This window comes from Cottoperca gobio, chromosome 16 (genome assembly GCF_900634415.1).
Source record: "Cottoperca gobio chromosome 16, fCotGob3.1, whole genome shotgun sequence".
Lineage (NCBI taxonomy): Eukaryota > Metazoa > Chordata > Actinopteri > Perciformes > Bovichtidae > Cottoperca > Cottoperca gobio.
In genome coordinates this window covers 14579831-14607484 of record NC_041370.1, presented here as the reverse complement: position 1 = coordinate 14607484, position 27654 = coordinate 14579831, and the positions used below count along the sequence as shown (strand labels likewise).

The window sequence follows — 27654 nt, the reverse complement described above, 5'->3', positions numbered from 1 at the left end:
TCTGAACATTTGAACAGCTTTAACAACTCCTTTTCTTTCTTTCCCGCTCATATAACACTCCTCTCACTTTGGAGTGAGAAAAATGAGCTTGTCCTGCTGAGAGTTTTTCTGGACTTAAAGAGAGTTAGGTCCATTCTCATTTACATGAGTAAAGTGCTCAATGATGAGCCTGGAACAATATTTGGTTTTAATAATGTTCATACTGGAGGAAGCTGCCTCACAGCTGTGTAACTGAACATGGTCAAGATGTACAGGGCTACTCCCCACAGACCTGGGGAAGCCGTCTCCGACACCTTTTGTGCTTCGTCTTGTCGTGGCGCTTCACATTAGCGCTTTAAAAAAAATCGCCATGATCTCACAATTCTATGACAATTATTGTATTTCTTACTGAATATTATAATATGACATTATTAGGACATTTCTATGAGACAATTGTAGGATATACTATACTACAAATTTTGTGTGACACCTTTTATGAAATGACACTCCGACCTTTGACGGCATACTTTAACATTTTATGACTTTTTTTGGCAATCTACACTAAGACTTTCTTATAGCATACTATAATATGACATTTTTATGACAAACACTATAACATTACTTTTAATTACATTTTTATTTATAATGCCTTTTTTTAAATGGCATTTTATAATAACATACATTTATTTTTATACAATTTTTGTGACTATACTATGACATTTCTTTTATGACTTCTTATATCTCTTGACATCCAGCAGGACAAATATTCATAAACTGAATTATCTCTTTAAAGTCACAATGAACAAGCCAAATTTAAGGTCAAAATCTAGCTGCTGTGAAAGGAACAATATTACTCAAACTGTAGTTTCTCTTTAAGTGGTCAGGGAGCATTTAATCCTTTCATGACTGAGAATAACAGGCAAGACTCTTTTAAGTCCTAAAACAAAAAAAAGCATTTGAGTGGAATGCATTTATATAAAATAAATCTGGTTTGATGGATGAAGTAATGTCTCATCCATCAGCTACTTTTAGCAGATGATGTTTCTTTAGGACGACTTGTCAGAAGCTGTTAGTGTGTAATATTCTTGCTGATGGCCCAATACCATGCACCCATAAAGTTCCTCATCACTAAAAATATTGTGAGTAACAGCGTATTTTATTATTCCTCAATATAGACAAATAGCTCCGGTCAGTAACACAGTTAACTTCTTAATCCATCAGTGTGGACATGAATGTATAAACTTCACAGTGGAACAACCATAAAGTCCATATCACTTTCCAATTCTCTGAGAGCTTCATGAGAAAAATAAGTATCTCACAGCTGGCTGTCTCTGTTGAAACAGCGTTTCAGTCTTTTACACATGTAAAAGATGGTTTATAAGAAGGAAAGACTGGGCAGGGTTAGACTGTCTCAGCTGTTTATGTTGATTAATGAGCAAATATAACAATACAATAAACACTGATGGTTACTCTGAGTGTAAAATGACAGAATAAATGTTAATATTCAGTTGCAAAAGGACAAATAAAGTCTAAATAAAGAGCAGGGAATGTTTTTGTTAAGTTTGTTTGTTTAGACTAATTATGGTCAAAATGCTGTTTTTGTTTCAATTGGCAGAACCTGAGCTATTGTGTACATGTGTGTACATGTACACATGTGTGTACATGTGTGTACATGTGTGTACATGTGTGTACATGTGTGATCGTGTGTTCGTTTGTCTACAGCTGTGGTTCCTAAAGTTGTTATGTGTTGGCTGCTTTTGGAAAGTCGAAAGAATCTAAATGACGTTGAAATTACAGGGAACACAATTTTCATTAATTTCTGTAAAGAGATGCTTTCTAAACACCGAAAATGTCCTCATATCGGCTCTCAACTAAATCAGTGTTTTTATAAGCAATTAATGGAATTAACATATACTGCTTATAAATGCTAAATAAGGAGGGAAGTGTTAAATGCTTAAATAGCAGCTGAATGATGTTTACCTCCGACGTTGTACCCCATACAGGAGTTCTGGTCACAGTATCCTGGTGTGCCAGCTGGTCCTGTTGAACCTGGATTCCCCAACCTCCCCGGTGTTCCCGGGTTACCAGGACGACCAGGGGGCCCCTGGCTGCCTGTCCGTCCTTCACCTGGCAGGCCTGAGGATGGAGGAAAGCTTTATGTTAAAGATGGGCAAGAGCATTAAATCAGTCACAACTAAACATTCGGTGAAATCGACTCCGCCAGTGTGACGCCTGGTGAGAGTGGATAAAGAAGAGAGGGGAGGAACACTAAAGTGAAAATGGCTTCATCCTGTCACTGTACTATCACCTCTTCAATCTCTCCTAAATCCCTCTCTCTGCTGCTATGACAACATGGCAGAAAAGACACGATTGTCATTTCTGGATGAGGGTGATGATCGTGTACGTCTTGAGGGCAGGAGCCGGAATAACACAGTTCTTAGCTGAAGTTTAGCCAGAGGCTTCTGTTTTCTGTTTACACAGGAGAAAGTGCTCCATCAGGACTCACTTCAGCCGCAATATGAAATCAATATTTTGAGAGGAGCTTCATTTGCCAAGAACTAAAATTATCATGCCACAAATATTCCAGGAAAGCGCAGGGAGAGCTCTGCCTCCAACCTTTCCCTCTCGCTTTCATGTATTGAAGTTTTAGATTTTTTTAAACAGTAATCTGATGGATAGAAAAGTTTTGTCAGCTTAGTTCTGTGAGTATTGATTGCGCAACAGAAAACAGTAAAATCCCATCACTGACATATTTTCAGAAAGCAAAGCCCGTTCTCCACACAGCGCACAGGGGAAATCAATACTGCAAATTATATTCACAGTCCAAAATGTCTGCTTGCTTTTCTCAGACAGAGATTTTGAAAAGAGTGAAGCAGAATCCAAACACCTTAAGTATCTGTGCTGTGATATTGTTTTAATATTTGAAACATTTGTGGTTTTGTTCAGAGGGAACACAGTGAAAAACATTCCACGTATGGTTGCTCCAGCCTGGTCACAGTCGGAAAACACCAAAACAAATGTTCAGGAACAGAATAATGTTGAATTACCATATTGTGAAGCAGCTACAGTGCCTCCAAATGTTATTTGAGCAGCAAGAATAGAGAAAGTGGATTCAGTGTGTTTATCTTATAGGGAATGCTCAGAACTGTGTATTGTCAGTATCTTACCTGGAGGTCCGGATTGTCCTCGAGGTCCCTGACTCCCAACCCCTGGACTCCCCCTCTCTCCCTTCTCTCCCAGCAGACCTGGAAACACACAGAGATCCACGTTAAGCTCAACATCTCACTTTTGTCCTTTTTGGTGCACACACAGCGCCATAAGAGTTTATTAAGGGGTTGGGTGCCTTACTCAAGTATTTTATTTTTCTACACCACAGAGGAAAAATTGCACTTTTTACTACATTTATTTGACAGCTATAGCTATATGTATATAAAATGCAGTTCTAAAGATTACACCAGTGGTACCTAAACGTTTTGGATTATGACTCTATCTTACCCTCTAAACTTCTCACATGGTTTCATTCAAATTTATTTTACAAAAAATGCAAAGATTAGAGAAAAGTCCATAAATGAATACACATTTTAAAGCAGAAGTTGAATTTCTCTTCTTTCAAACCCTCATGTATCATCTCTGGACCCTTCAGATTTATCTTGTGATCCTTTGAAGGAGGCTCGACCCTTATTTTGGAAATCACATGAATAAACTACCTAAATGTATATAAAGTAGTTCAAACTTGCTCCACCTTGCTACAATATGAAAACCTATGTATACATTAATGCATCACTTTTAACAATCTAATCATGTCAATTTATCACAGACGGGGGCCTATTTGGTTCAAAATAGGGATTGATTTTTTTCACAAGAAGTTTGACATGTTCTGTCCCGGGAGCAGACGCGTACTATCCCAGGGATCCTGGACATAAAATACATAAACCAATGGGTTCCCAACCTGACTTCTTTTGTGTATCATTAAAAACGTCCTTTATGTTAAGCGACATTAGAATCAGCACGACACTTTGCATGCTATTTGAACTTTGCAATAGCGGCAAGGAATATGAAATGCCAAGTTCATTGCCTGTGATCTGTCTGCTGAGATCAGCCTCATGCAGGTAATATTTGACTATTTGTCATTATACAAACAAAATGTGTTAAAGGAAATAATTTGGCACTTTCAAAGTCATACTGTTAAGCTGAAACGGATTCAATAGTGTTCAGTTTGCATCTTCATTGTTCAATCTTTAATTCCACACAAAGCTTGTGGCAGCCATGGTGGTATGTTAGCCTAAAGTAGATGTAGAACCTACAATAGATGATTTTGGTGGGCCAAAAAGGACGTTAACATTGACCTCTGACATTCAGGAGGGTGTAAAGGATTTACATCATTCTGTAGTGACCTATATTTTATAAAATGTTGTGTTTATTTGTCTGCATTTTGACGTTACGTAGGAATAGTTTGGAGTTGGAGCTTTTACTTTTAAAAGTATTTGAATTATTCTTCCAACACGTTCAACATCAGTATTACATTGCACATATTTAGAGAAATGTGGCAGATAAATCATGCGTGAAAGATCAGTCTAATAAAATGTATGCTAAAGCCAGACTTGGCTCTGCGCTGCTGTCCCGTGGTGCAGCTGTTTGGATGACCTAATGGTTACACTCTAATATTAAAGAACCACAGAGATCTGTGATCTGCAAATTTTCTGTCCTGCTGCTTTTACGACTGCCTTGATCAATTGCATCGGTAAAGAGGAAGTAAGTGGGGTGAGGTTAAGGAGAAAACATTTTATATCACCGCAAACAAAAATGTATTGTCTAGACAGGCGACCTCGTCTTGTGACATTCTCTTTACGATGGCCACTCGCTGATCCATAGTCTCTCTATATTCACGACAATATTGTATGTGGACCATAAATGGTTTCATCTGTTAAGCCTGAGCACAGCTTTGTTCCTCATTCTGGTATTAGCCTTACATCTGACTTAATAATAACATGTCTAATTTTCCTAAGCCCACCATATATCTTTTAGAATATTTGGCCTACTCTGGTTTCAGTTCAGCCTATGAAACAATAAAATATGTGTGTATGTGTGTGTGGCGGCTGCAGATCGTAAATGTTATTGGGGAGAATCAAAGGTCTGATCCGCTGAAGAGGTAGCCATGGACATTTCCTGACAGCCGCTCTCAGCTTTCCTAACCCTCCGTGTGCAGGCTCAGTCGGTATGTGGTTCTTTAGTCTGGGTTGCATGTTTTAGGGATAAAGACGGAGCCTCATAAAGCCCATTTCTCCACTAAGAGCTCGTGGCAGGGGAATGACCTCATGGATATTGGAGTTACTTTTTTCTGTCCTGGACTGAACCTCACGGGGGCTTTGACCCTGACTGTGATTCAGATAACAGGCCAGCAGGCAGGTTGAAGCTCCAACTGGAGCAAATCTTCCGTTCTTTTCAAAGTAAATCCCCTGGCTATTGTGCGTTTGTTATTTCCCAACCACACACTCTCACCAGCTGGATTCTCCTGTTGTACATGAACATTTATTACAACACCACAGCAGTCACGTCACAATAACAATCTTTATCCAAATAACTGGATATGTCATTCAGAGAAACGCTTTTTTTAAATGTGCAGAAAAATGTACAGCCATGTATATTGCTGAAATATTTTGTTTTTTGTTTTTGAAGACACTGAAGTACTAGTAGTTTATAATATGCATAATATTGGAAATAATTTACTGTTAAATATTTGTACTGGCACACTTCTATCTGCAACTATTATGATAGTGGTCTTTTTAAGAGTATACCACCAATTTAGAGCATTACCCACAATGCAACCCCACTTCACTAAATAAGCACATTTTCCCCTTCAACAGTAAGAGATTCCTACATCCAGACCAGTGACCTGGTAGTGACCTTTGTTATTTGTAAGCTATAATACAAAACCCAGAGATTGGGGCACCGTGGTGTTTGAGGGGTTTATGGTGCTTGTCCATAAGCCACAATGTCCAGCTAGGGACTTTGTTACATGCCATTCCCCTTCTCTCTCCCGCCCTTCATTTCCTGTCAGCTCTCTAATAAAGACATAAAATGGCCCAAAAAACATTGAATAAACATTCAATAAAAGAGAAGCCAAAGACTCCATGTAGACAGTCTTTTTCTAAACCGTACTTCATACTTTTATATACTGCATATTATATATTTTTTCCACATTTTATTTGTCATCTTATTTTCCAGCTATGACTATTAGTAGTTCAGTTCAGACTATCACTATCACTGCAGCAAGGCCAGTCTAATAAAGTCTCAAATGTTTCCTCAGTCTTTCTGATGCTAATGTAAATAATAGCAGAGAGTCAAGACACAACCAAAGCAGTGAAGGACTGACGATAGATTTAGATCAGTCTATATATTACTAAGAGATATATGTATAGAAATTGACATCTATATATTTCCTGTCCTTCTCTCTCTCCACATGTGTTGAGCTTCCTGTTAAAGGTTTGATGTGTAATTCTGAGCCACCTGCTCCAAAGACATAGGGGGCAGTATTTCACCTTTAAACTTGGTCCATACAATCTCTAATGTTTATATTTTGGTTGTAGTAATTTGGTATATTCATTGTATTCTAATTCATTCTTTATATTGTGTATTGCATTTACTCCTGTGTAATTCCTGTCAGTCAGTCAGCAGGGCAAGAATACGCAATATTAGATATCAAAAAACCCTGCTGTCTTATAATCTTCACGTCCATCCATCTGTGTTTACTGGGGGACTAATGTTAACCAGGGACCGCAGTACTTTAGGTACTTTAGTTTGTTTATTGGGTTAAATCCAGAGTTGCAGAAATTAGCAAACGACCCGCCTTCTCGTGGCGGTGCAGCCAGGAGAGTAGCCCGTTGGGGGAAAAGAGAAGTTGGCAGAGCCGGCATTTGGCGGCCGCCCCCGTCAAACGGAGCCCCATTTAGTGGCTGAAGAGACAGCGGGCTGCAGGACTTGTGTAACGGCAACAACAGGGAGTTTGCAGTTCCCCGGTGCTGTGGCTTATCTCAAGCTAACTACGAACTGAAGCTAGGCCGATTCCCGGAGCTGCTGACAGCTATGCACTCAGCCTCCTGGCAGCTGAGAGGATGAAGCGAGGTTGTTTTCTTGTTTCTGCCACTTTGAATATAATCCAATAAACAAACTATTAAACAGACACAGGACATGGCTGTAATATTTACAAGCAGGCAGCTGTACTTCTTCTCTCTCTGTACTGAGGGCAGACTGGAGCTACTGTGACTCACTATCACCTCTAGAGGAACACGTGGTATTACAGACTGGACGGAGCGGCGCTGTCAGTTAGATGCTAACTTCAGTGGATATCTCTGCAACACAACACAGAGACCTCTTTGACATAACATCAACACGGTGATGATGTTAGTTAATTGTTTTAATGTTTTAAGTTTAAATTCTGGCATATCTTACACATTGAACACTTAATCTTCCTTAAACATCTTCCTCTCTCACCTCTCTCTCCCGCTCGTCCGTTCTGGCCGCTGCCACCGGGGAAGCCTGACCTGCCAGATGGCCCTTGTTCTCCCTGAGGACCTGGGAGGCCTCTTCTACCCGGTTCTCCGGGCGGACCGGTTATGGTTCGGACTGACGTCGCCGACTGGACGGGGATCTGGTTCAGTACGGAGTTATAGCGAGACATGTGGCCTGCAGGAGGTAGAGGAGAAGAATGATTTGAATGGTAGGGGTTATAAGAAACATTTTTGGAAAGGAAATTATACTTAATAAGATGCTGGTGTAAATATCCCTGATTACTCACTCTGGATGAGCTGTTCACACACTTGCCGTGCGATGGCACGCACAGCAGCTTGGGTTTGCACATCACCCTGAAGAACAAACACGGAGTTCTTATGGTCTGATATTACACCACGCAGTAGACCGATACCACTTTTCTATTTGAGTAACCACAAGAAAATAAACGCAGAGCAGTGGTTGATGTATTGGTGGGTGGGTGTTTTAATGAGTGTCCTCCACCTTTATTCCACACTCTGATACCCCTTATTGTTCTACAGAGAGCCCACTTATGTGAGCAAATTATATTAAGTACACAAATAAATACAAATCAAAATGTAACTATGTAACATAATTGTGCATAACCTGTTATTCTACAAAATAACACAATTTAAAATCAACCTTATGTTTTTATTGGAGTTGATAGCTAGAGTAAGTAATGTGAGTGAAATCTGACTTGAGTCACATTTTTACTGGAGACTTTATTTATGAAAAGCCTTTGTTGATATCCAACTCGTAGAATACTCCTTCAAAATAATATTCCATTGCAAAGAGTTTCATTTTGACTCGCATAATTGGCACTGGACCCTTATTGGTTGAGTGTAATAGTCACACCTTTAAAAGCCATACATGCATCTTAAATCAAAAAGGTCTCACTGATTAGCTGATGTTTATTAAGAATTCAACAGCTGGCAGTCTCCTCTTTAGCCTTGTACTAATCTTGGCCATCCAATACTTTGATGTGACATCCATTACTTAGTATATTGCATAAATAAAAAAGGAAAAACAACCCCACAAAATGCACAACAAAGAGGAGAAAATCCTGCCAGGAACTTTAATGTCGATTCCAACGAAAATGAACTGGAGTGAGGTATAAATGTTCCTAACAGTTGATAAAATGGGACCGAAACAGGAATTACAGATTCGATTCAAGTTGCCTCTCAAGCCCTCTGAAGTGATGGCCTTGCCACTGTGTCAGCGAAAAAACAGACCCTGCTCAGCTGCAAATGAACCATGAACACAGATTTGATTTGGTTTGCTCGAAACGAGAGAGAAATAAAGTGAATGTTTGTACAAAAGACGAACGAGAAACAGTGAATGTGTACTGGAGGGTAATTCGTTTTCATAAAAACAAGGGTGTGAAGCATTAATAAGTAATAGTCTGAGTTTCACTACAGCAAAATAACAATATTCCCACTTCAAGACGGAGCAGTAAAACTTGATTTGTTCTAAACAGTGGTTGAATTGTGTGAGTGGAATGACTTACTCTTTCTCCCTTATCGCCTTTGGTACCAGCAGAACCCTGGAACATAAAAGCACAGGAGGAGAATAAACATTCGACTGAGATGTGTACGCAGAAATAGCAAAGCTCACATCTCCCTCTCTCCTGTAATGTCCCCAACTCATTAGTCTCCTTTTCTTTATGCCTCTTCAACACACACACACACACACACACACACACACACACACACACACACACACACACACACACACACACACACACACACTTTTTTCTTCTCCGATCTAACAGCTGGCATTACTAAATGCATTTAAATTTGTGTCCAGGTTCTTTTTGTCCTAAGGACAACACACAATACACACATAATCCCCTAAAGCGTGTGAGCCCACAAACAGAGAGAAATTCTGCGCATTGGATGGGCTTCCTCTGTGCTTCTGCCAACACTGTAACACACAGATGCATATCTGATCACAACATACACATGCACAAAAAAACCTGCCAAGCACATAAAGCCAGCGAATGCATATTACAGTGTGACGCATTACGATCCAGTGGCAAATAAAAGACAACTATTTCCTGGCCAAAGAACCATGTGCTGATATGATAAATATCAGTTTGATGTTGTTACAGCTTTTGAATAAAAGCTTGTTTATCTTGGGGAAAACATGTCCTTGACCAAAGAGAGAAAATGTGTGTGCAGGCCTGGCATATTACACAGAATGTGTATTATATTGCAGATGATAGAAAGTCTGTGCCAACATTTGACACAGCCGCTGAATTGGAGTGCAGGTCTCCACAATAAAAGTCATCTCCTGGACCTCCTCTGTGTGTCTGTCTGGATCGAGGGCATATAAATATCTCCGGTCTTATCAGGGTGATATGGGAAAACCAAATCAAACCGTGCGGGAGCCAAAGTAAGTATCTGAGCGTGAAAAAGAAAGAGAATTATAGGTCTCATCCAAATCTAATTAAATTGATCATTTCATCAAAACTATCTTCCCATAGTGCCCAGTATATGCAGAGTCTATCCAGAGTACAGAGACGATGTTTTTTCACTCAAAATGTTTTTTAAAGTTCATCCACATGTTTACGATGACTCTTCTCCTGCACAGCATCTCAGTGTGGACTGACTACAGTCACAGGACAGATTGGTGCTTTTTTTTGTTTGTCACTGGCAAACATAAGGTGGCCTGCTACCAAGTCAATCCAGATAAATAAAATAAATCTGACTGGTCGAGTCACTGGAAACCACATTCAAAATCAATATTTTGTCCAGGTCACATACTGAGGACACCAGAAAGAGACATCTTGATAGACTTGTGAGGCCAGCTGCAAATAATAATAGATAACAGAGGTACATGAAACAGTCCAAATGTCTAGTCAGCTTCACTTCTGAATCCTCAAGACTTTGACAACTTGGACAGGTTAACTACTTTGCAAAGAGCGGACAATAAGCTACAAATAAAACATGTTTTGTTCTGGACTGTGTAATGACATTTGAAGAATATTGATCCTGATAAATAGAGCATAACATTTCCAGATGAATGATGTCATTCCTAAAACAGTTTTGAGGTTTCATATTAGATGCCAGGACTTGAGCTCAAGAAGTGATAAGTGACACAAAGGCTTTATGTCCTGCTACACTGCATCTTTACACTCTTATCGTACCTTGGATAATATAAATCCACTGTCCTTCAGCAAATGTCTCAGACAGATGTGCGGCACTTTTGTGTCTGCCTCAACAAAACTGCTAGGAGTGACTTCCACATCTTAAGGTCAGATACCATACGAAGAAACAAAATGCGAAAATGTCTCTGCAGAATGGCTGCTTTTAAAAAAACAAAACACTTGTTATAGAAGAAGAATATTCTCTTGCAGCAGAAAGCTGGCTGCAGGTTGCAGGGGGCAGAACGGGGACTGAATGCACAATTTTATGTTGAGATGAAGTTTGAAATGAAAAGTTTAAGATGTTTAAGAGATTATGGCTCAGGATAGTAAGATCTCATTTCTTTTTTGTCTCCATTTGCGTGTTTCCTACATGTGCATACATTCATAAAGGGTGTGTGTGCCTTCTATGTTTCAGATGAAGCAGATGTGATCTCTCACCGTTTTCTTTTTTTGTGTGTGTGTGTGTGTGTGTGTGTGTGTGTGTGTGTGTGTGGTGTGTTTCTGTGTGTGAGGGGGAGAGAGTGTCGGTAAGTGATTTATAGCTCTGCCTCTCTGAGCCAAACTTTGCTGCGGGCCTGCAGAGCTGACCCAAGACTAGATTAGCTGTCACCAACATCACAGTATCATCTGTTCCTGTTAGCATTACACAAAGTTTGGAACCCAACATCTTCTCCTCCGCATCCTTCTCTGTGCTTGTGTTGTGTCACTTCTTTCTTCTTCTATTTAGAGGTATTAACACACTGACTTACTGAACGTTTGGAATCAAAGTAAAACCTTCATATTTGGATTTTCAAAAGATGAATTATTATTCCTTGAGCTCTAAGTCACCTCATGAGATTTGTCTTTTTGACATTCTAAAAAGATCAGCCTTGTGAGCAAGACTAACAGGTGTTTCCAGTCAGAAGAAGGAAGATCAGAAAGTGGAACAGGAATCAAACTGCAATGTTATTTATATTTAAACAAATCTGTAGCTTTGTGATGCAGCTCTGATATTGTTGTTACTGTTTCCCCTTTTTAGGGAGGTATGACGGGAGAAAAACACCTAAAGAGGAGACATGAGAAGGAGGAGAATGTAGTAGAGAGTCCTACTTGTTTCATTGTTAATAATAAGATAAGTTGTGTCCAATTCTCTTGAGTGGACTTTTCACATGTTTTTCAATGGTGTTCTTGTGTCTCGAACAAAACGTTTTTACTCACAGTAAGTCCGTGATCTCCTTGGGGCCCTGCTGACCCACCAGGTCCTGGCGCTCCTGGTGCTCCCGGGGATCCCTGAGAGAAAGACAGGCAATAAGAGAAAAGGACGGAGAGGAAGAAGAAAGCAGAAGGATCAGTCAGCCCCATGTATCAGGATGATCTGACAGACAAAATGATGCTGAGAATAATAAGAAAAGAGACTTACACCGGGTCCAGGAGGTCCTTGTCGTCCCTGCGGTCCATTATTACCCGGCAGACCCTGACAGACGCAGATAAAAACACTATTAAATATTAGCTGCACTATTATAATTGTAGGTTGAACTTTGTTTTGCACAAGCCCTTCCTAAATGGTCTGAGGAATTTCCTGCCAGTCTCCAGACTAAACCGACAGTAAGACTTTTATTTTCTAATACAATTAACATACAGGCTACTGACGGAGACCAAACACAGTAGCTGCTACTTCCACTGGTTGTTATCCAACCTCAAAGTCTGACAAAAAACAATCAAACCCTTATGTGTGGTTTTACTTGAAGACAGTTTGTACAAAACACAGGTGCTTTCTTCCTGAAAGTTTTTCACAATAAGACTGTTAAGTTTTTCACAATGTGTATTTTAGTTGCCTTGAGGTGCTTAAAACCATCTCCGCCATTTAATGTCTTCTCCATGACGCTGTGGTCTGAAGAGAACACGTGATTATGAAACTGGAGCTTTAACTTTAGTAGCACATTCATACCTTCTGTATGACAATTCTGTAGGGTCTGGTTTTGTGAAGGCATGACATATAATAACACGATATATAATAAGATGATGATGGCTTTGATCTGTCTTAATATTTATAGTCCATTAAATTGAACTCATTTAGTGTTATTAATACACATTTTTGGAAGCTGAACTTGGCCTCAGATCGTCCTGGAAAACAGCTCAACCTGAAGTTCAGTTAATCCTTTCATTTTTAGCTTGGATGTCTGAAGTTACTTTGCGGTCAAACATTGAGGCTGATGCCAACATGGACACACTCCTTATATGGTTAAACCTGTCTAAGGGTACAAAGCCATGAATGAAGCGTAAAGATAAAATAAAACTAGAAAAAAGCATTAAACAAAACTTCATTTGTTAGTTTTCTTTGATTTCTCAGCATATATAAAGTTTTGTAATCCCATTTAGTAAAACAAAGAGTGACAGCACATCTTGGAGCAGGAAATTCCCCTGAGGCGTAACATCCTACATGCTCCCCACAACAACAGCTAAAGCATCCAGCTTTGTTGAAGTCTCATGGGGATCTCTACCTTCAAAAATAAATAGATAAATACACCAAATTTAAGTGTTTGACAGCATAACAAAATTTGAATTTATTAAATAATACCATGTGCATGAGCTTCTCTGAAAAGCTGAGCCAGAATGTGACATCAGACAACTCAGTCTGGTGTCACACAGTAAACACTCGCTCTGGTAAACTCACTAATGGGACTCTGGAGGAGTTCTTAGTTCCTCACAATATTCAAGTCTCACAGAGTCAGACACTTAACTTTGAAATCCTTTCAAATTTAGCAGAAACATGTCTGGGACAAAAATAATCGTTATCTTAAGACAAATAAAGTTTCCACTGTGACGCAGACAAGCATTAGATGTGACATTGGGACGAGAGGTGTTATCCTATAAACGTTCCCAATACCGCTTTAATTTTAATCCAAATATTGAACTTCATTCTGTTATTCATAGAAAAAGTTCAGGCTCATGAACATGTATCACTGCTGTTATATTCCAAGCTGCAATAGGTTTACAGTCTGACCTATAGTCCAAGACAATTGTGGTAAAGCTATTCTAATTCAGATTTTTGTATGCATGCGGAAACACCCACCAACAAAGAGCAGACTATTTCTGTGTTAACAATTATTTTCTGTTTCTGAAACTGAACTTTTTATTTATATTAAAATACCCCTAACCCCAAGAAGTAAAACTTTGACGAGAACTGCACCTTCTCAGTGTGGGATAATTTACAAGTCATCAGTATATCTTAAATAATGAAGTAGGGAGTTTTGACAGGAGTTATATAGGAGCATGTTATAATGAGCCTATATTTAGGGGAAAAGGTTTGATCTAATTAGTTTGGTCCTGAGTTGAAAAAGTTATTTAATCCGAGCCTCAATGACAAAATATAGATGTATTGCTTTCACTGCGAGTACCCAGGAGACAGTCACTGTTGTTTCTCTGAGCTAACTGGCCACTGCAGTGCAATCTTTGCCAGACTATTTTTGGCTTTATACATCTTACAAAATGTTTTGCAGTGTTTATGCCCAGTGGACTAGTACGAAGCTGGTACGTTTCACTATGAGTCAACAAAGGGCTATCTGCTTTCCCCGTCTGCTTTGTGCACATCGGATGATACAGACTAGTGGCTGATAACCCCCCCACCGGGTGGCAAAAGTCGCACAAGCACTGTGAATGAGTTCATTTTCAAAAGCGGCTTCTTGTTCATAATTACCGATCAGTTGACTAGATTCTACTTTCCATATCGCTGTCAAATGAATAGTGATAACAGAAATTGTTGTCGCATTGATGACCTCTTGTGAATTGATTCTTATCAGTATTCACTGCGTCCCCTTCACTACTGCTTTCAATGAAAAAAACATTTAGAGGGAATTCAGCCTGAGCACGCTGCCAGAAACATCAGAGTGTGACGATGCGGTTATTCTGCAACAATAAAACAAAGTATTGATTTGAAGATGTCCTATCATGTATGGAAATTAAATTATAATAAGCTCTTTGTAATTCTTCAAACATACCCGTGGTGGAATTTCTTTCTTGTTGTCTTTAAAAACAAAACATGAAAAATACACAACAGGTCTGTAGCATCTTGATGAAACATGGATGTGGGAGAATTGGCATCGTCAGTGCTGCAAAGGGGGAATCTTTCCCATAATGTAGCATCTAAAATAACTCCACAATTAATCATTTCACATGATTACACACAATTACATTAGTAAACATGTACTGTATTCTGTGTGTGTGGGTATGTTGACATCACCACACAGTTCAGTGTAGGCTGGTAATTCTAAAATGTGATGAGGACTGGACTCAGTAAACTGCTGAAGAGGACTTTGTTAATGGCATTATAAAAGAATCACGTGGTGAAGATTGATAATATTCTAGAGAGATATTCTTTCCTTCAAATCACATAAGTTGTAGCTTGAAAAGAGTCTCACTAAATTGGTTTGATAGTAATTGAAGATCAGATTTGAGAGTAAATCTGATGTGGTGTTCTTTAAAAAGATCTCTAGTATCCATAAGAGAAACTAAATTAAACCCAAACAGACTGAGTTAATGCTTTTCTTGCTGAAAGTTTATAAACTCCAAACCTATCTGCCGTTGTGAGAAGAAACCCCGGTAAACATATAATTGTCCTGAAGGGAACCACATGACAGGCCTGAAACTAGGTTCTGAAAACTAGCACTGAGGGGATGAGCGCCGGGAGCCCTGTCAGCCAACAAAGAGACAGCAGATGGATTATGTGCAGAGTCTTTCACCTCGCCAGGAGCCAGGCCAGGGCAAAACTCTTCTACTATCATATTACGCATTTGGAGAAAACCTCTTCTTTCTGCTTGTCGACACATTACGCTCTGGCTGCGTTACTGTTTTGGTATTTACAGCCCAGTTGGGTATTGTAAAGCCGGATTCCTCTGTCAACTACAATGACTACTACTATGCTGTTTTCTATAAATGAGGCAAAGACTTGTACGGTTTTATGAAAAGACATTGTAGATGTAGATAATGTACACAGCTGGAAAAGTACCACATTGCCACAAATATTTTCTTACTTAAAGCCCATCTAAAAACACGTTTTACCTTTTCATGATCGCTCAATTTATTTACAAAGGATAAAAACCTTTTTATAAAAAAAAGAAAGAAATGTCTCTATGTTGTCGTGTATTGTTATTCTCCATATCTTTTCTTAAAACCAATTCTGATTGGCCTTTTTTCATATCTTAGAGCACCCTCTTCAACTAGTAATGACGGTGTCAGCAGAAAGATATGCATTTATTTTGTCCATTGTAGGATTTCTTTAACATTGACACCAAAACAAGTGCCTTCAAGTCCCACTTTCAAGATTATGTTTTTATACCCCATTCAACTCAAACATAAATAAAAATACTTTTATTGTCTACGTTTCTATATACAATATCTTCATCTACATACAGTATATCTCAAAAGTGAGTACACCCTTTAGATTTTTGCAAATATTCTGTTATATCCTTTCAGGGGATAACATTATCCTACTGAAACTTTGATATAACTTAAAGTAGTCAGTGTGCTGCTTGAATAACAGTATAGATTTATTGTCCTTTGAAAATTACTCAGTACACAGCTGTTAATGTCTAAACAGCTGGCAACAAAAGTGAGTACACCCCATAGTGAACATGTCCTAATTGTGCCCAATGATGTTGTTTTCCCGCCCTGGTGTCATGTGACTCGTTAGTGTTACAAGGATTCAGGTGTAAATGATAAGCAGGGCTGTTAAATTTGGTGTTTTGGGCACAATTCTCTCTGAATGCTGGACAACATGGCACCTCATGGCAAGGAACTCTCTGAGCGGCTGAAAAAAAGGATTATTGCGCTTCACAAAGATGGCCTTGGCTATAAGAAGATTGCCAACACCATGAAAATGAGTTGCAGCACAGTGGCTAAGATCATACAGCGGTTTTCCAGGACAGGTTCCACTCGGAACAGGCCTCGCCAGGGTCGACCAAAGAAGTTGAGTCCACGTGCTCAGCGTCATATCCAGAGGTTGGTTTCCAAAAATAGACGTGCGAGTGCTTCCAGCATTGCTGCAGAGGTTGCAGAAGTGGGATGTCAGCCTGTCAGTGCCCAGACCATACGCCGCACACTGCATCAAATCGGTTTGTATGGCCGTCGCCCCAGACAGAAGCCCCTTCTGAAACCGATGCATAAGAAAGCCCGCAAACAGTTTGCTGAAGACAATGAATCCAAGAACATGAGTTACTGGAACCATGTCCTGTGGTCTGATGAGACCAAAATAAACCTGTTTGGGTCAGATGGTGTCCGGCGTGTGTGGCGGCACCCTGGTGAGGAGTACCAAGACAAATGTGTTTTGCCTACAGTCAAGCATGGTGGTGGCAGCATCATGGTCTGGGGCTGCATGAGTGCTGCCGGCACTGGGGAGCTGCATTTCATTGAGGGACACATGAATTCCAATATATACTGTGACATCCTGCAGCAGAGCATGATCCCCTCTCTTCGGAAACTGGGCCGTAGGGCAGTTTTCCAACATGATAATGACCCTAAACACACCTCCAAGATGACAACGGCCTTGCTGAAGAAGCTGAAGGTTAAGGTGATGGACTGGCCAAGTATGTCTCCAGACCTAAACCCAATTGAGCACATGTGGGGCATCATCAAGAGGAAGGTGGAGGAGTGCAAGGTGTCCAACATCCGTGCGCTCCGTGATGTCGTCGTGGAGGAGTGGAAGAAGATTCCAGAAGCAACCTGTGCAGCTCTGGTGAATTCCATGCCCAGGAGGGTTAAAGCAGTGCTAGATAACAATGGTGGTCACACAAAATATTGACACTTTGGGCACAATTTAGACATGTTCACTATGGGGTGTACTCACTTTTGTTGCCAGCTGTTTAGACATTAACAGCTGTGTACTGAGTAATTTTCAAAGGACAATAAATCTATACTGTTATTCAAGCAGCACACTGACTACTTTAAGTTATATCAAAGTTTCAGTAGGATAATGTTATCCCCTGAAAGGATATAACAGAATATTTGCAAAAATCTAAAGGGTGTACTCACTTTTGAGATATACTGTATACTGTATGTATAGATAACTAGATTCTACTGCAGTAGAATAGATATATGCATCATAACAACAGTATACTGTATCTCCCTGAGAACCACACTGTAACACTAACTAACAGAGCTAATGTCAGTGTATTATCTTACCCTTGCTCCTGGGGGGCCGTCTCTACCAGGGGAGCCTGAGCCTCCAGGAACACCCTAAACAAAACACAAACAAGCAGGTTTGAATCACATCACAACACTGACACATTAAATACAGCACGCCACTGAACATTTAGTGAAGATATAAAACCAAGAAGAGTGGCATTTAAACGACTAATGTGAAGTTTATGTTCAGGTTTGTTGACATGTGGAGTTATCTCTCTTATTCATTCTAGTCCAAGACATTTCATCTGTCAAATAACATACAGTTTAACAAGAAGGCATTTTCTTATCTAATGATAATGATAATGATAATAAGTAAAATGCATATACACATTCAACCAAAAGTCTAAACAGATAAGGGTTTGCGGCCTTGCTCAATGATGCTTTCACAGCACTGGACATAAATGTGATTTGTGGGAGAACCAAGCTCTACTACAGGTCGGTCTATATATCAGCAGGCCACCCTGCTGCTCCGTCTCCTGCCCCATTTCCCCTTCATCCACCTCTCTGCAGGTCAATGCACACTGCCGATTCCAAAATACAGTCATGGATTAAGTGTTGAGGTGATTTATCTCTGCACTTCAGTATTAGTGGAGTGCTCATAGAACTGGACAGTTAGCACTGTTAAAAGGTCCTACAAATTACAGGCCAGGGTCGCAGAGGACAGGCCTCTTATGATTAATGATGTGCCGCTGTTTAGATGTTGGCAGATGTGCATTCTCCAAAGACATCGGCAATAATATCTCCCCTGCCGCTTCCACACATTTAACTGCACACTTCAACACACACACCAGGAGCAGGGAAGTAAGCTGGTGCAGCAACGTGTTTCAATTTTATAGAAATCTGCGAGACTGTAACTTAAATTAAACTTGATTTAAAAATTTAAACAAATTAATATGTACTGGAAACTGGTTTAAACATTCTCAGTGCACTTAAAGTGAATAAATTACAGACTAAAATGACTAAATAAATAGGATAAGGAAAGGATATTATATTATAATTGTATTTTAACCACTACACCCCCTCTATTTAGCACTTATACGCAGTATAATGTTTATTAAACACACTGTAATGTAGCTATATGTAGCGACATAAGAAAATGTTTAAGTATCTATTCATGTTTTGTCAAGCATCCATGAATTGTATATTAACATATGAATGATATGTTGTAATTAATATTAAATATTAAGTATATATTATTAATAAATGCTTTACAAATAAAAATATTGCTAGATTTGTTTATGTTTGTAATTAAATATAATTTGTCATTATTACAGTTACGTATGTAATGTTATCAATAACAAATACAATATTAGAAATGTCCTTATATAAGCTTACAGCTACATTATAGTGTGTTATAAAAGTTAGTTTAAATGTTTATGTAAGTTTATTAAGTACTCCTGGTTTTTGCTGTGTAATTGGCATGTATACCAGTACACACAGCTATCCGAGGCTATCGACCAGGCCTTGGGAATATTATGAGCAACAAGAACTAATAAATTAAAGATCAGATCAAGGGGGAGTGAGAGATGGGGGGCTAAGAGGTGCAAATACATACAGCTGCGGAAGGTCTAGAAGGAGACCAAGTTTAAGTTATTGACCACACAATCTATATTCCGTTCAGACAAAAACGAAAATAATCACACACACACACACACACACACACACACACACACACACACACACACACACACACACACACACACACACACACACACAGATAAGCAGAATGAAAGTTAGTGAGATGAGAAGATGGACACACACACACACCTTTTTGTAATTCATTGCAGCTGCATTTTTCACTGTCAAATTGAAACAGAGGTGGAGGGGACGCTGATGACAAGGTTACATTGTATTTACTGCAGCGAGAGACGGAGAGGAGAGGGAGAGAAACAGATGAAGAGAGAGAAAATGAGAGAAAGAGAGAGATGAAGAGAGAGAGGGAGAGAAACAGGAAAGGAAAGAGAGAGTGAGAGATGAAGAGAGAGTGAAAAAGAAAGAGAGAGCGAGAGATGAAGAGAGAGTGAAAAAGAAAGAGAGAGCGAGAGATGAAGAGAGAGTGAAAAAGAAAGAGAGAGCGAGAGATGAAGAGAGTGAAAAAGAAAGAGAGAGCGAGAGATGAAGAGAGTGAAAAGAAAGAGAGAAAATGAGAAATGAGAAAAGAGAGAGAGAGGGAGAGAAACAGGAAAAGGGAAAGAGCGAGCGAGAGATGGAGAGAGTATGGAGAGGGAAAGAGAAAGCGAGAGAGGTAATTTATGTTTTAGAGTTGTGATATTCTCTGTGGTCCCTCGTATATTACAACAGGGCCCTGGAAGCTACAATATTCCCCCACTGAGCCACACACACACACACACACACACACACACACACACACACACACACACACACACACACACACACACACAAACATTCATATTCCTCTCTGACAAAACACATTATTACCCGGTAACATAGTGTGGCACAGGGCTGCACTGCCAGCTTTTATTAATGGGACTATGCAGGCAGAGAGAGAGAGAGAGCTAGATAGTGCTGCATCAGGAAGTGTTGCAGCGCTCTGAGAGAGTTCTTCTCTCCTTATGTAAATGGTTATTGCTTATTCCTTTCTTGGAAAAACTGCAACACAATTTTTAACATTTTTAATAGAGGCAATAAAATCATGCCTAAAAGAGAAACAACATTGTTCTCACACCTAGTACCCCTGTAGAAAGCATATTTTATAAAAGAAAGAAAAAAGCCTCCTGTGGACAGGCTCTTTAAAATGCTTTACTTTTAATTTAGCATTTTGCTTCAAACACTAAACAACTGAATGTATTTGTGTTACAATTCTAATGCTACAGTAGTGTCCATAAAGAAGAAGAAGAACTTAAAGAAGGTCAAAATTAAACAGGTGTGGTAGAAATTCAGAAACACTATTAGTTTGACTTCCAATCAGCGACTGCAATTCTAGTCTCATCAATTCACAAAAACCTCAAAATAAACAAATTCAATTTTCTGAGACACACAAAACAGTAAATACAAATAGAAACATATCCAGGGAGAAGAAACTATAAATCACCAGAAACATGATCATATCATATCAGCACAACAACAAATTGTCTTTACAGCTCTGCCTCCATTTATCTACATCAGCACTAAAATAAACACCTGTTCAATACATTTTAGTCAGCTTTGTAAAATGAAGTTTTATAATTAAGACCCTGCAGACACAAACTTTCTGAGCATTATCAGCATTAGTACACAACCAACATTAATAAAGATACTCTGCAGAGGCTGATCACCATCCTATAATACAGTATGGCGTGAAACCATTGCTCTGAAAGCAGATCGATGTATCAGTTTGACACGATCTGAGATCGACAGATGGGAGCAGCGACTGTAACAAGTTGTGCTCTGGTGTGGAAAAAAAAGATATTGTTTTTTTTACGCTGTGTGTTGGAGCTGTCTCTCAAAATCAAAACTTTTGCAGTGTCAGCTCTGCATGGAGAGCTTGACTGCAGCTAAATCTGGTTGTAATGAATTTTAAATGAATTTATCCACTTTTTCAATAACCTTTTGTATTCCTATATAGAGCACTGTTGTAGTAGCCTATCCCAGGATGCAGTGCGTAGAAGGCAGAAAAAATAACAGGTTGTCAGTTCGTCAAGAGGGCATATAGAGACACAGGAAACAAAAGGATCTTTAACTACGAGTTTAGGTGCTCACCACTGACAGGAACATTGCCAATGAAATACGCACATGTTAAATCAATAATAATATTCCTTTCCTAAAAATCTATATGGATGTTCAAAAATCCATTAAAATCAAACCTTGAGCCCTAAGTCACACTGGTTAGCACCTCTGCTCTGTGACATCCTCCAGAGAATCTGGGCTCAGAGCCATAATGGAAGCCACCATCGTATTCAATTTGTTCTGATCCTCAGACAAAACAGCAATGGACAACAATAACGGGCGCACCTAGATAAATCCATCTCAGCCAGAAGTAAAGTATTCTTAGGACAGACCTGCACAAGATAGTGCTGCAGCAGCAGGATCCACTTTGACTCAGTGTGTGACTGTGATGGAGCTTAAAGAGCTTATAGGGATGTTGGCTGCCACATTCTCCACTTCCAAACAATTTAAAGAAATCGCTTAATATAAATTCTGGAAAAACATAAATGTCTTGTGGAAGCAACGTGTGCAAAACATCTGTTTTTGTACGCTTGATTTAAACTCAAATTTGGTGACAACGAGGTCATAAGCCAAGACTGTGAAATTGATTGAGAAGAATTGGGAAAATGATCTATCGGGGAGCACTCTGCAACATAGTGAGCCAAGGCCCACGAAGGTTTCTGGATCCAACTAAAAGTCTCTACACACCCATGGTACACCCTCACAGGTGTTTTCAGCCTGATTAGATCTCTTCTCTCCCGTGTGTTCTTCTCATCTCACTAACTTTCATTCTGCTTATCAGTTGGTGTGTGTGTGTGTGTGTGTGTGTGTGTGTGTGATTGACCCTCTTGTTGCACCTGTTAAAATGAGACAATTTACAGAAATTATTCTTGGTGCGTTGAGTTTTGCGACCTTAAATAAATCCCAGAACAGCTCTACCCAACATCAACCTGAGCAGAGGTCTAATGAAGCAGAATAAAGAACAGCTGTGAAAGTGTGCAGGGCACTGAAAGTACGAGGCAGACCACAGCTACTGTTTGTAACAGAAACTATTTGTGCTTTTCAAGCGCTTCAATGTGTCAAGAAATATATTTTTACAGGAAAGTATAAAAAAAAAGACAGATTAATGACAAAATCTCAATTGAAAAATAAACTTTCTTCCTGCTACGGAGTCATGAGAACATCGAGTCAGTCCTTGCTGATGTCTATGGCTCCCAGTAGAACTCCATTAAATGAGTTCAGTATTAGCTCTGATTGGTTCACTGCCCAATAATGAAGATGCTGGTAATGATTATTCACATCTCAATGATTCCATTAGACCGGTCAACGTGCATGTGTGTGTCAGCAACAAAACAGTCTCACACATACACGCACACACGCGCACAGGGCTATTTGAACCTTTATCTCCATATCTCCCTCACCTCCTCCCTATAACTCTCCCGGTCTCTCCCTCTTTCACAAAACTGTACAAATCCAAACTGTTTTTAGTTTTGTTTATACATACTACATTGTACTGTGCAGCATTTTAGCTGCATGTAATTAGTTTTTGATTAGGATACATTTAGACCATTTTCATGGCCCTTCACTTTTAAAAAACTGTGAATTAATTTCTGTTTTTGTTTGCTTCATTAAAACTGCTTAGAATTACAAATTGAAAACAGCCAGCTTTGGTTATTTTTTGCGTATTCTTTCCCTGCTGATTGATTGATTGATTGAAAGATAGAAAGAAAGAAAGATAGATAGATAGATAGATAGATAGATAGATAGATAGATAGATAGATAGATAGATAGATAGATAGTTTGGTAGATAGATTGGTAGATAGATAGATAGATAGATTGGTAGATAGTTTGGTAGATAGTTTGGTAGATAGATTGGTAGATAGATTGGTAGATAGTTTGGTAGATAGATTGGTAGATAGATTGGTAGATAGATTGGTAGATAGATTGGTAGATAGTTTGGTAGATAGTTTGGTAGATAGATTAGATTGGTAGATAGATTGGTAGATAGATTGGTAGATAGTTTGGTAGATAGATTGGTAGATAGATTGGTAGATAGATTGGTAGATAGATTGGTAGATAGATTGGTAGATAGATTGGTAGATAGATTGGTAGATAGATTGGTAGATAGTTTGGTAGATAGATTGGTAGATAGATTGGTAGATAGATTGGTAGATAGATTGGTAGATAGATTGGTAGATAGTTTGGTAGATAGATTGGTAGATAGATTGGTAGATAGATTGGTAGATAGATTGGTAGATAGTTTGGTAGATAGATTGGTAGATAGATTGGTAGATAGATTGGTAGATAGATGTACGTTACTGATTCCAAATTGGGAAATTCTAAGTGTTAACGCAGCATGATATCCAGGCATTGCACAGGAGTAAAAATACACAGTATAAGCCTACATATCAACACTAAAAGAGATATAGAATATCTCTAGTGTACAGTATATACTATATACTAGAATATACCATTAATATACCAAACTACGACAACAACAACAAAAAAGCATCAGGTAACATACTATACTAGGGTTATATAAATAACTGAAAACTGTACATTTCGATTACATAGACCCAGTAGTAGAGATGAAACGCTGCCCCCTATTTCGGAGCAGGTGGCTCAGTACTACACATAGCACCTTTAACCAAATCACACACATTTAAGTTATTCTATGTCAGGAGGCGGCAACCTTAACTAGAAAAAGAGCCATTTTGCCCCCTCTTCCATCAAATAAGATTTGTCTGGAGCACAGCTTATAAGTTTTATATATAGTTATACTATATTTGTTGCATTTATGAAATTACAGAATGACAATAAAGGAAACTGTTGAGATCATAAAGGAAAACACCAAACTCTTTTGAAGAGGAAGAAAAAGTACACTGGCATGTTTAGGTCTACTTTGAAATAAATGAAACACAGAACTATGCAGGTATATGCCCGTAGACGCAGGAGAATGTGACGCATATTTTAGTGGACGAAATATATATAAAACATTTTTATTTCAGTGTCACAATATCACCTCAAACTTCAAGATAAGAGGCGTTCCCTTTGAAAGATTGTCCACTGTGTAAAAGAAAATACAGAAAAATAAATATTTAGTTCAATTTCTTTTTGTTGGCCAAAGCTACAGGGAGCCACTACAGAGGTTAAAGAGCTGCATGTGCCTCCTGAGCCGCAGGTTGCAGACCCATGTTCTGTGTGATCCTATTTTCATTACTAATATAATATTGTTTCACCTCCATTCATTGGGCCTCCCTTTAAGCTATCTGGAGCCCCCCGAGGGTGACACGTCTCAAACCTCTGGTCTAATTTAAAGCATTATAGAAAAAAGTCAAATGTTTAAACAAAAAATAAATATAATGAAAAATGGATTGAAGTTACAGAAATATGCCTTTAAGTCTCATTTCTGTGAGCCTTCAGGGCCAAGGCACCTCAGTGTACGTCTCATCTGTATTCTCCACACATACACAATTTATACACACACACACACACACACACACACACACACACACACACACACACACACACACACACACACACACACACACACACAGGTTTGTAATAACCCAATACTACTTAGCTCCTTTAGTCAAGAGAAAAACAGAGGGAGAACTTACTGCATGTCAAGCAGATTGGAAAATAGTTGCCCCTCTAGATTGTACTTTGTGATGTTGGGAGTGATATCAACCCACCTCAACACACACTTCACCTCTGTATCTTACTATAATGTCGGGATGTTTGGGAAATGTTATCCTACCATTTGTCCGGCTGGGCCGATCTCTCCTCTCTCTCCCTTCTCCCCACCACCACCCTGTAAAACAAACAATGTTATTACATCTCAGAGGGTCACACCAAAGGACTGGAAAAACCAACATCAGTTATCTTAATAAGATTTTGGGTCCCCACAAGCCCCCAGAACAGCTTCAGCGTGCTTTGGACGAGATCCTTCAAGGTCTGGACGTCTATGTGAGGCATACGACAACATTTGTCAGTTCATAGTGGCAGGTGGTTGACAGCTCAAGTGTCTAATCACAGACTTTCTGTGACTATGTTTCATCATAATTCATTGCAGCAGTGATGCTTTGGCAATGTCAGAAATGTTCAAATCTTTTACCAGTTTCTTTCTTTTTTTAACATTTTATCACAAACATGTTCCATCTTACCATTAGAGCCACAGTGAGTTGTATTGAGAGGAAGAGGTAGTTAAATTACGCTTACAGAATCTTAATGTTGAAATGATCAAGTAACTGATGTGTTGTTGCACTCCTGATCATATGACATCATTCTGTCTTTCAGCATGCACACACAAACACACACAAGCAAGGTCTTACCGGGGGGCCCTGAATAGAGAGACCACTGGGTCCCTGAGGACCGGGCGGTCCTGATGGTCCAGAAGGGCCCATCTCTCCCACTGGCCCATGAGGTCCCTGTGAAAACAACACAATGGATTTCAATGTTTCAAAGTCACAGGAGTTCCTGAGAATGGGACGGACAGACAACACGAAAACATAATGCCTCTGGCCTCGGCTGGCGGGGATGTGTATAGATATCAAGTCTTAACATATTAAATGCACTTGACAATTGCAGATCTTAACTATATGGTTTTAGTTCTTATTATAACTAAATAATCTTTAATTAACTTATATCTGCTAAAGTAATGGATGTGGGCCCATTTCCTCGAAAGCGGCACCAACTCAAACTCAAAACAATGTCCCTCAAGTTAAAACTATAAACTCTGGTCAACATCATCACTACATGATTGTCGGGCTTTTGCTACCATTAGCTGGTTCCATGATGATATCTACTACAGGAATTAGATTATGACACTTTGTCCATCCATCAATAATCAGGTTGTGCCAGTGTGGCGGCTTATTTGATCCGCGTGTATGAGCTGCATTCAGGGTTCCTACAGTGGGAATCAGAAAAGAGGAATTCCTGTAAACCGCCACTGATTCGCAGCATTCACAGCTTGTTGGCTCAGCAGCAGCAGTAGCCAAAGTACTCTTTACTCTGGCTGTATTTATTGTTTTACTGTTCAACCATACAGTTACTGGCTTCATGTCTTTCTTATCTATGCAAACAATCAAAAGAAACTTTGGATCAGATATAAATGAATGGATGAATAGAGTGTGTGGGGGGGATAAACAGAGGACTGAAATGAGTTATGTCATGTTTAACTAAATAATAAATATTGCTAAAATACGGTGCTGATTTACTTGAAGAGATTAATTGATTTACAGATTTAAATTATTTAAAGGTTTATTTGAACAACTCCACAAGTTATTTTTCTACTTATCAGAGTGCTTATACTGTAAGAAGTAATCTACCCAAAGTGATTAGTGAGAATGAATAAAGAAGAATTTATGGAGGAGTTGGTCTTATACAACAGAATAATTGGACTATTCAAATAAACTTGGCTGTTGCTGCAGAGGTACAAATGCTGCTGAGCTAACACAAATGTGATCTGGCAGGCATGCATTAACATATACGTGTGTACAGTAGAGTATGTGTGTGCCAGCAGGACAGAAAACCACATCTCACTCCAAAACTAACAGAATAACACCCATCAAATATAAAACATATGGCCTGTATTGAAAAAATCCTAGGATGAGTTTGATCCTGTTTTTGTTTCATTCTTTAGGATGTGCTAAGTTTTAAGTTCTGGGTGGGCCACTGCAAGTACTTCACTCGATACACCGTCACTCGACTAAGTCATAGTGGGACATATGGTTGAGATAAACAAGCTTATTGTCTTGAATGACAGCCCTACGTGTCTGAGCAGTATAGTGGTGGGACCCCTGCTGCTTCTTTAAAAAAAAAAAAGGCTTCAAAACATACTTTCTGAAATCTAAAATTAAATTACAAAAATGGGAACTGGTTATTGGTATTGAAAAACTTCCAACAGCATCAAGCCTTGTACTGACTGCCACAGCTGGATAGTATGTCAGAGTTTGGAACAGATTGACAAAGCAAAACTGTAGCAGATGCAAACTCCAAGACAGGATTTGCTGGAACTGGATAGTAACAGTGGCGATAAGAGCCTGCCTCAAGTCTGAGGCCAAAAGGAAGATGTGGTCGCCTGGAAAAATGACCACTTATTTCAGCCCAAGGGTGCTTCACATCCTGGAGGATGGAGTGGGCTGCTATTGAAAAGGCTCTTTGATTGTGAGTCGGAGGCATTGCTTACTCACCAC

The 27654-nt window shown here is 39.2% G+C and overlaps 1 protein-coding gene across 1 annotated transcript in view; it reads right to left on the bottom strand.

The window, feature by feature from the left end:
- Positions 1-27654, bottom strand: part of col14a1a (collagen, type XIV, alpha 1a) — a 126159-nt gene that overhangs the window by 3110 nt on the left and 95395 nt on the right. The window contains exons 37-46 of the mRNA XM_029452333.1: positions 25792-25887; positions 25218-25271; positions 17810-17863; positions 12054-12107; positions 11852-11923; positions 9014-9049; positions 7775-7841; positions 7471-7662; positions 3147-3224; positions 1960-2115 (exon numbers count right to left, since the gene is read on the bottom strand). Coding sequence (XP_029308193.1) covers positions 1960-2115; positions 3147-3224; positions 7471-7662; positions 7775-7841; positions 9014-9049; positions 11852-11923; positions 12054-12107; positions 17810-17863; positions 25218-25271; positions 25792-25887 — 859 coding nt within the window. The remainder of the gene's footprint in view (positions 1-1959; positions 2116-3146; positions 3225-7470; positions 7663-7774; positions 7842-9013; positions 9050-11851; positions 11924-12053; positions 12108-17809; positions 17864-25217; positions 25272-25791; positions 25888-27654) is intronic.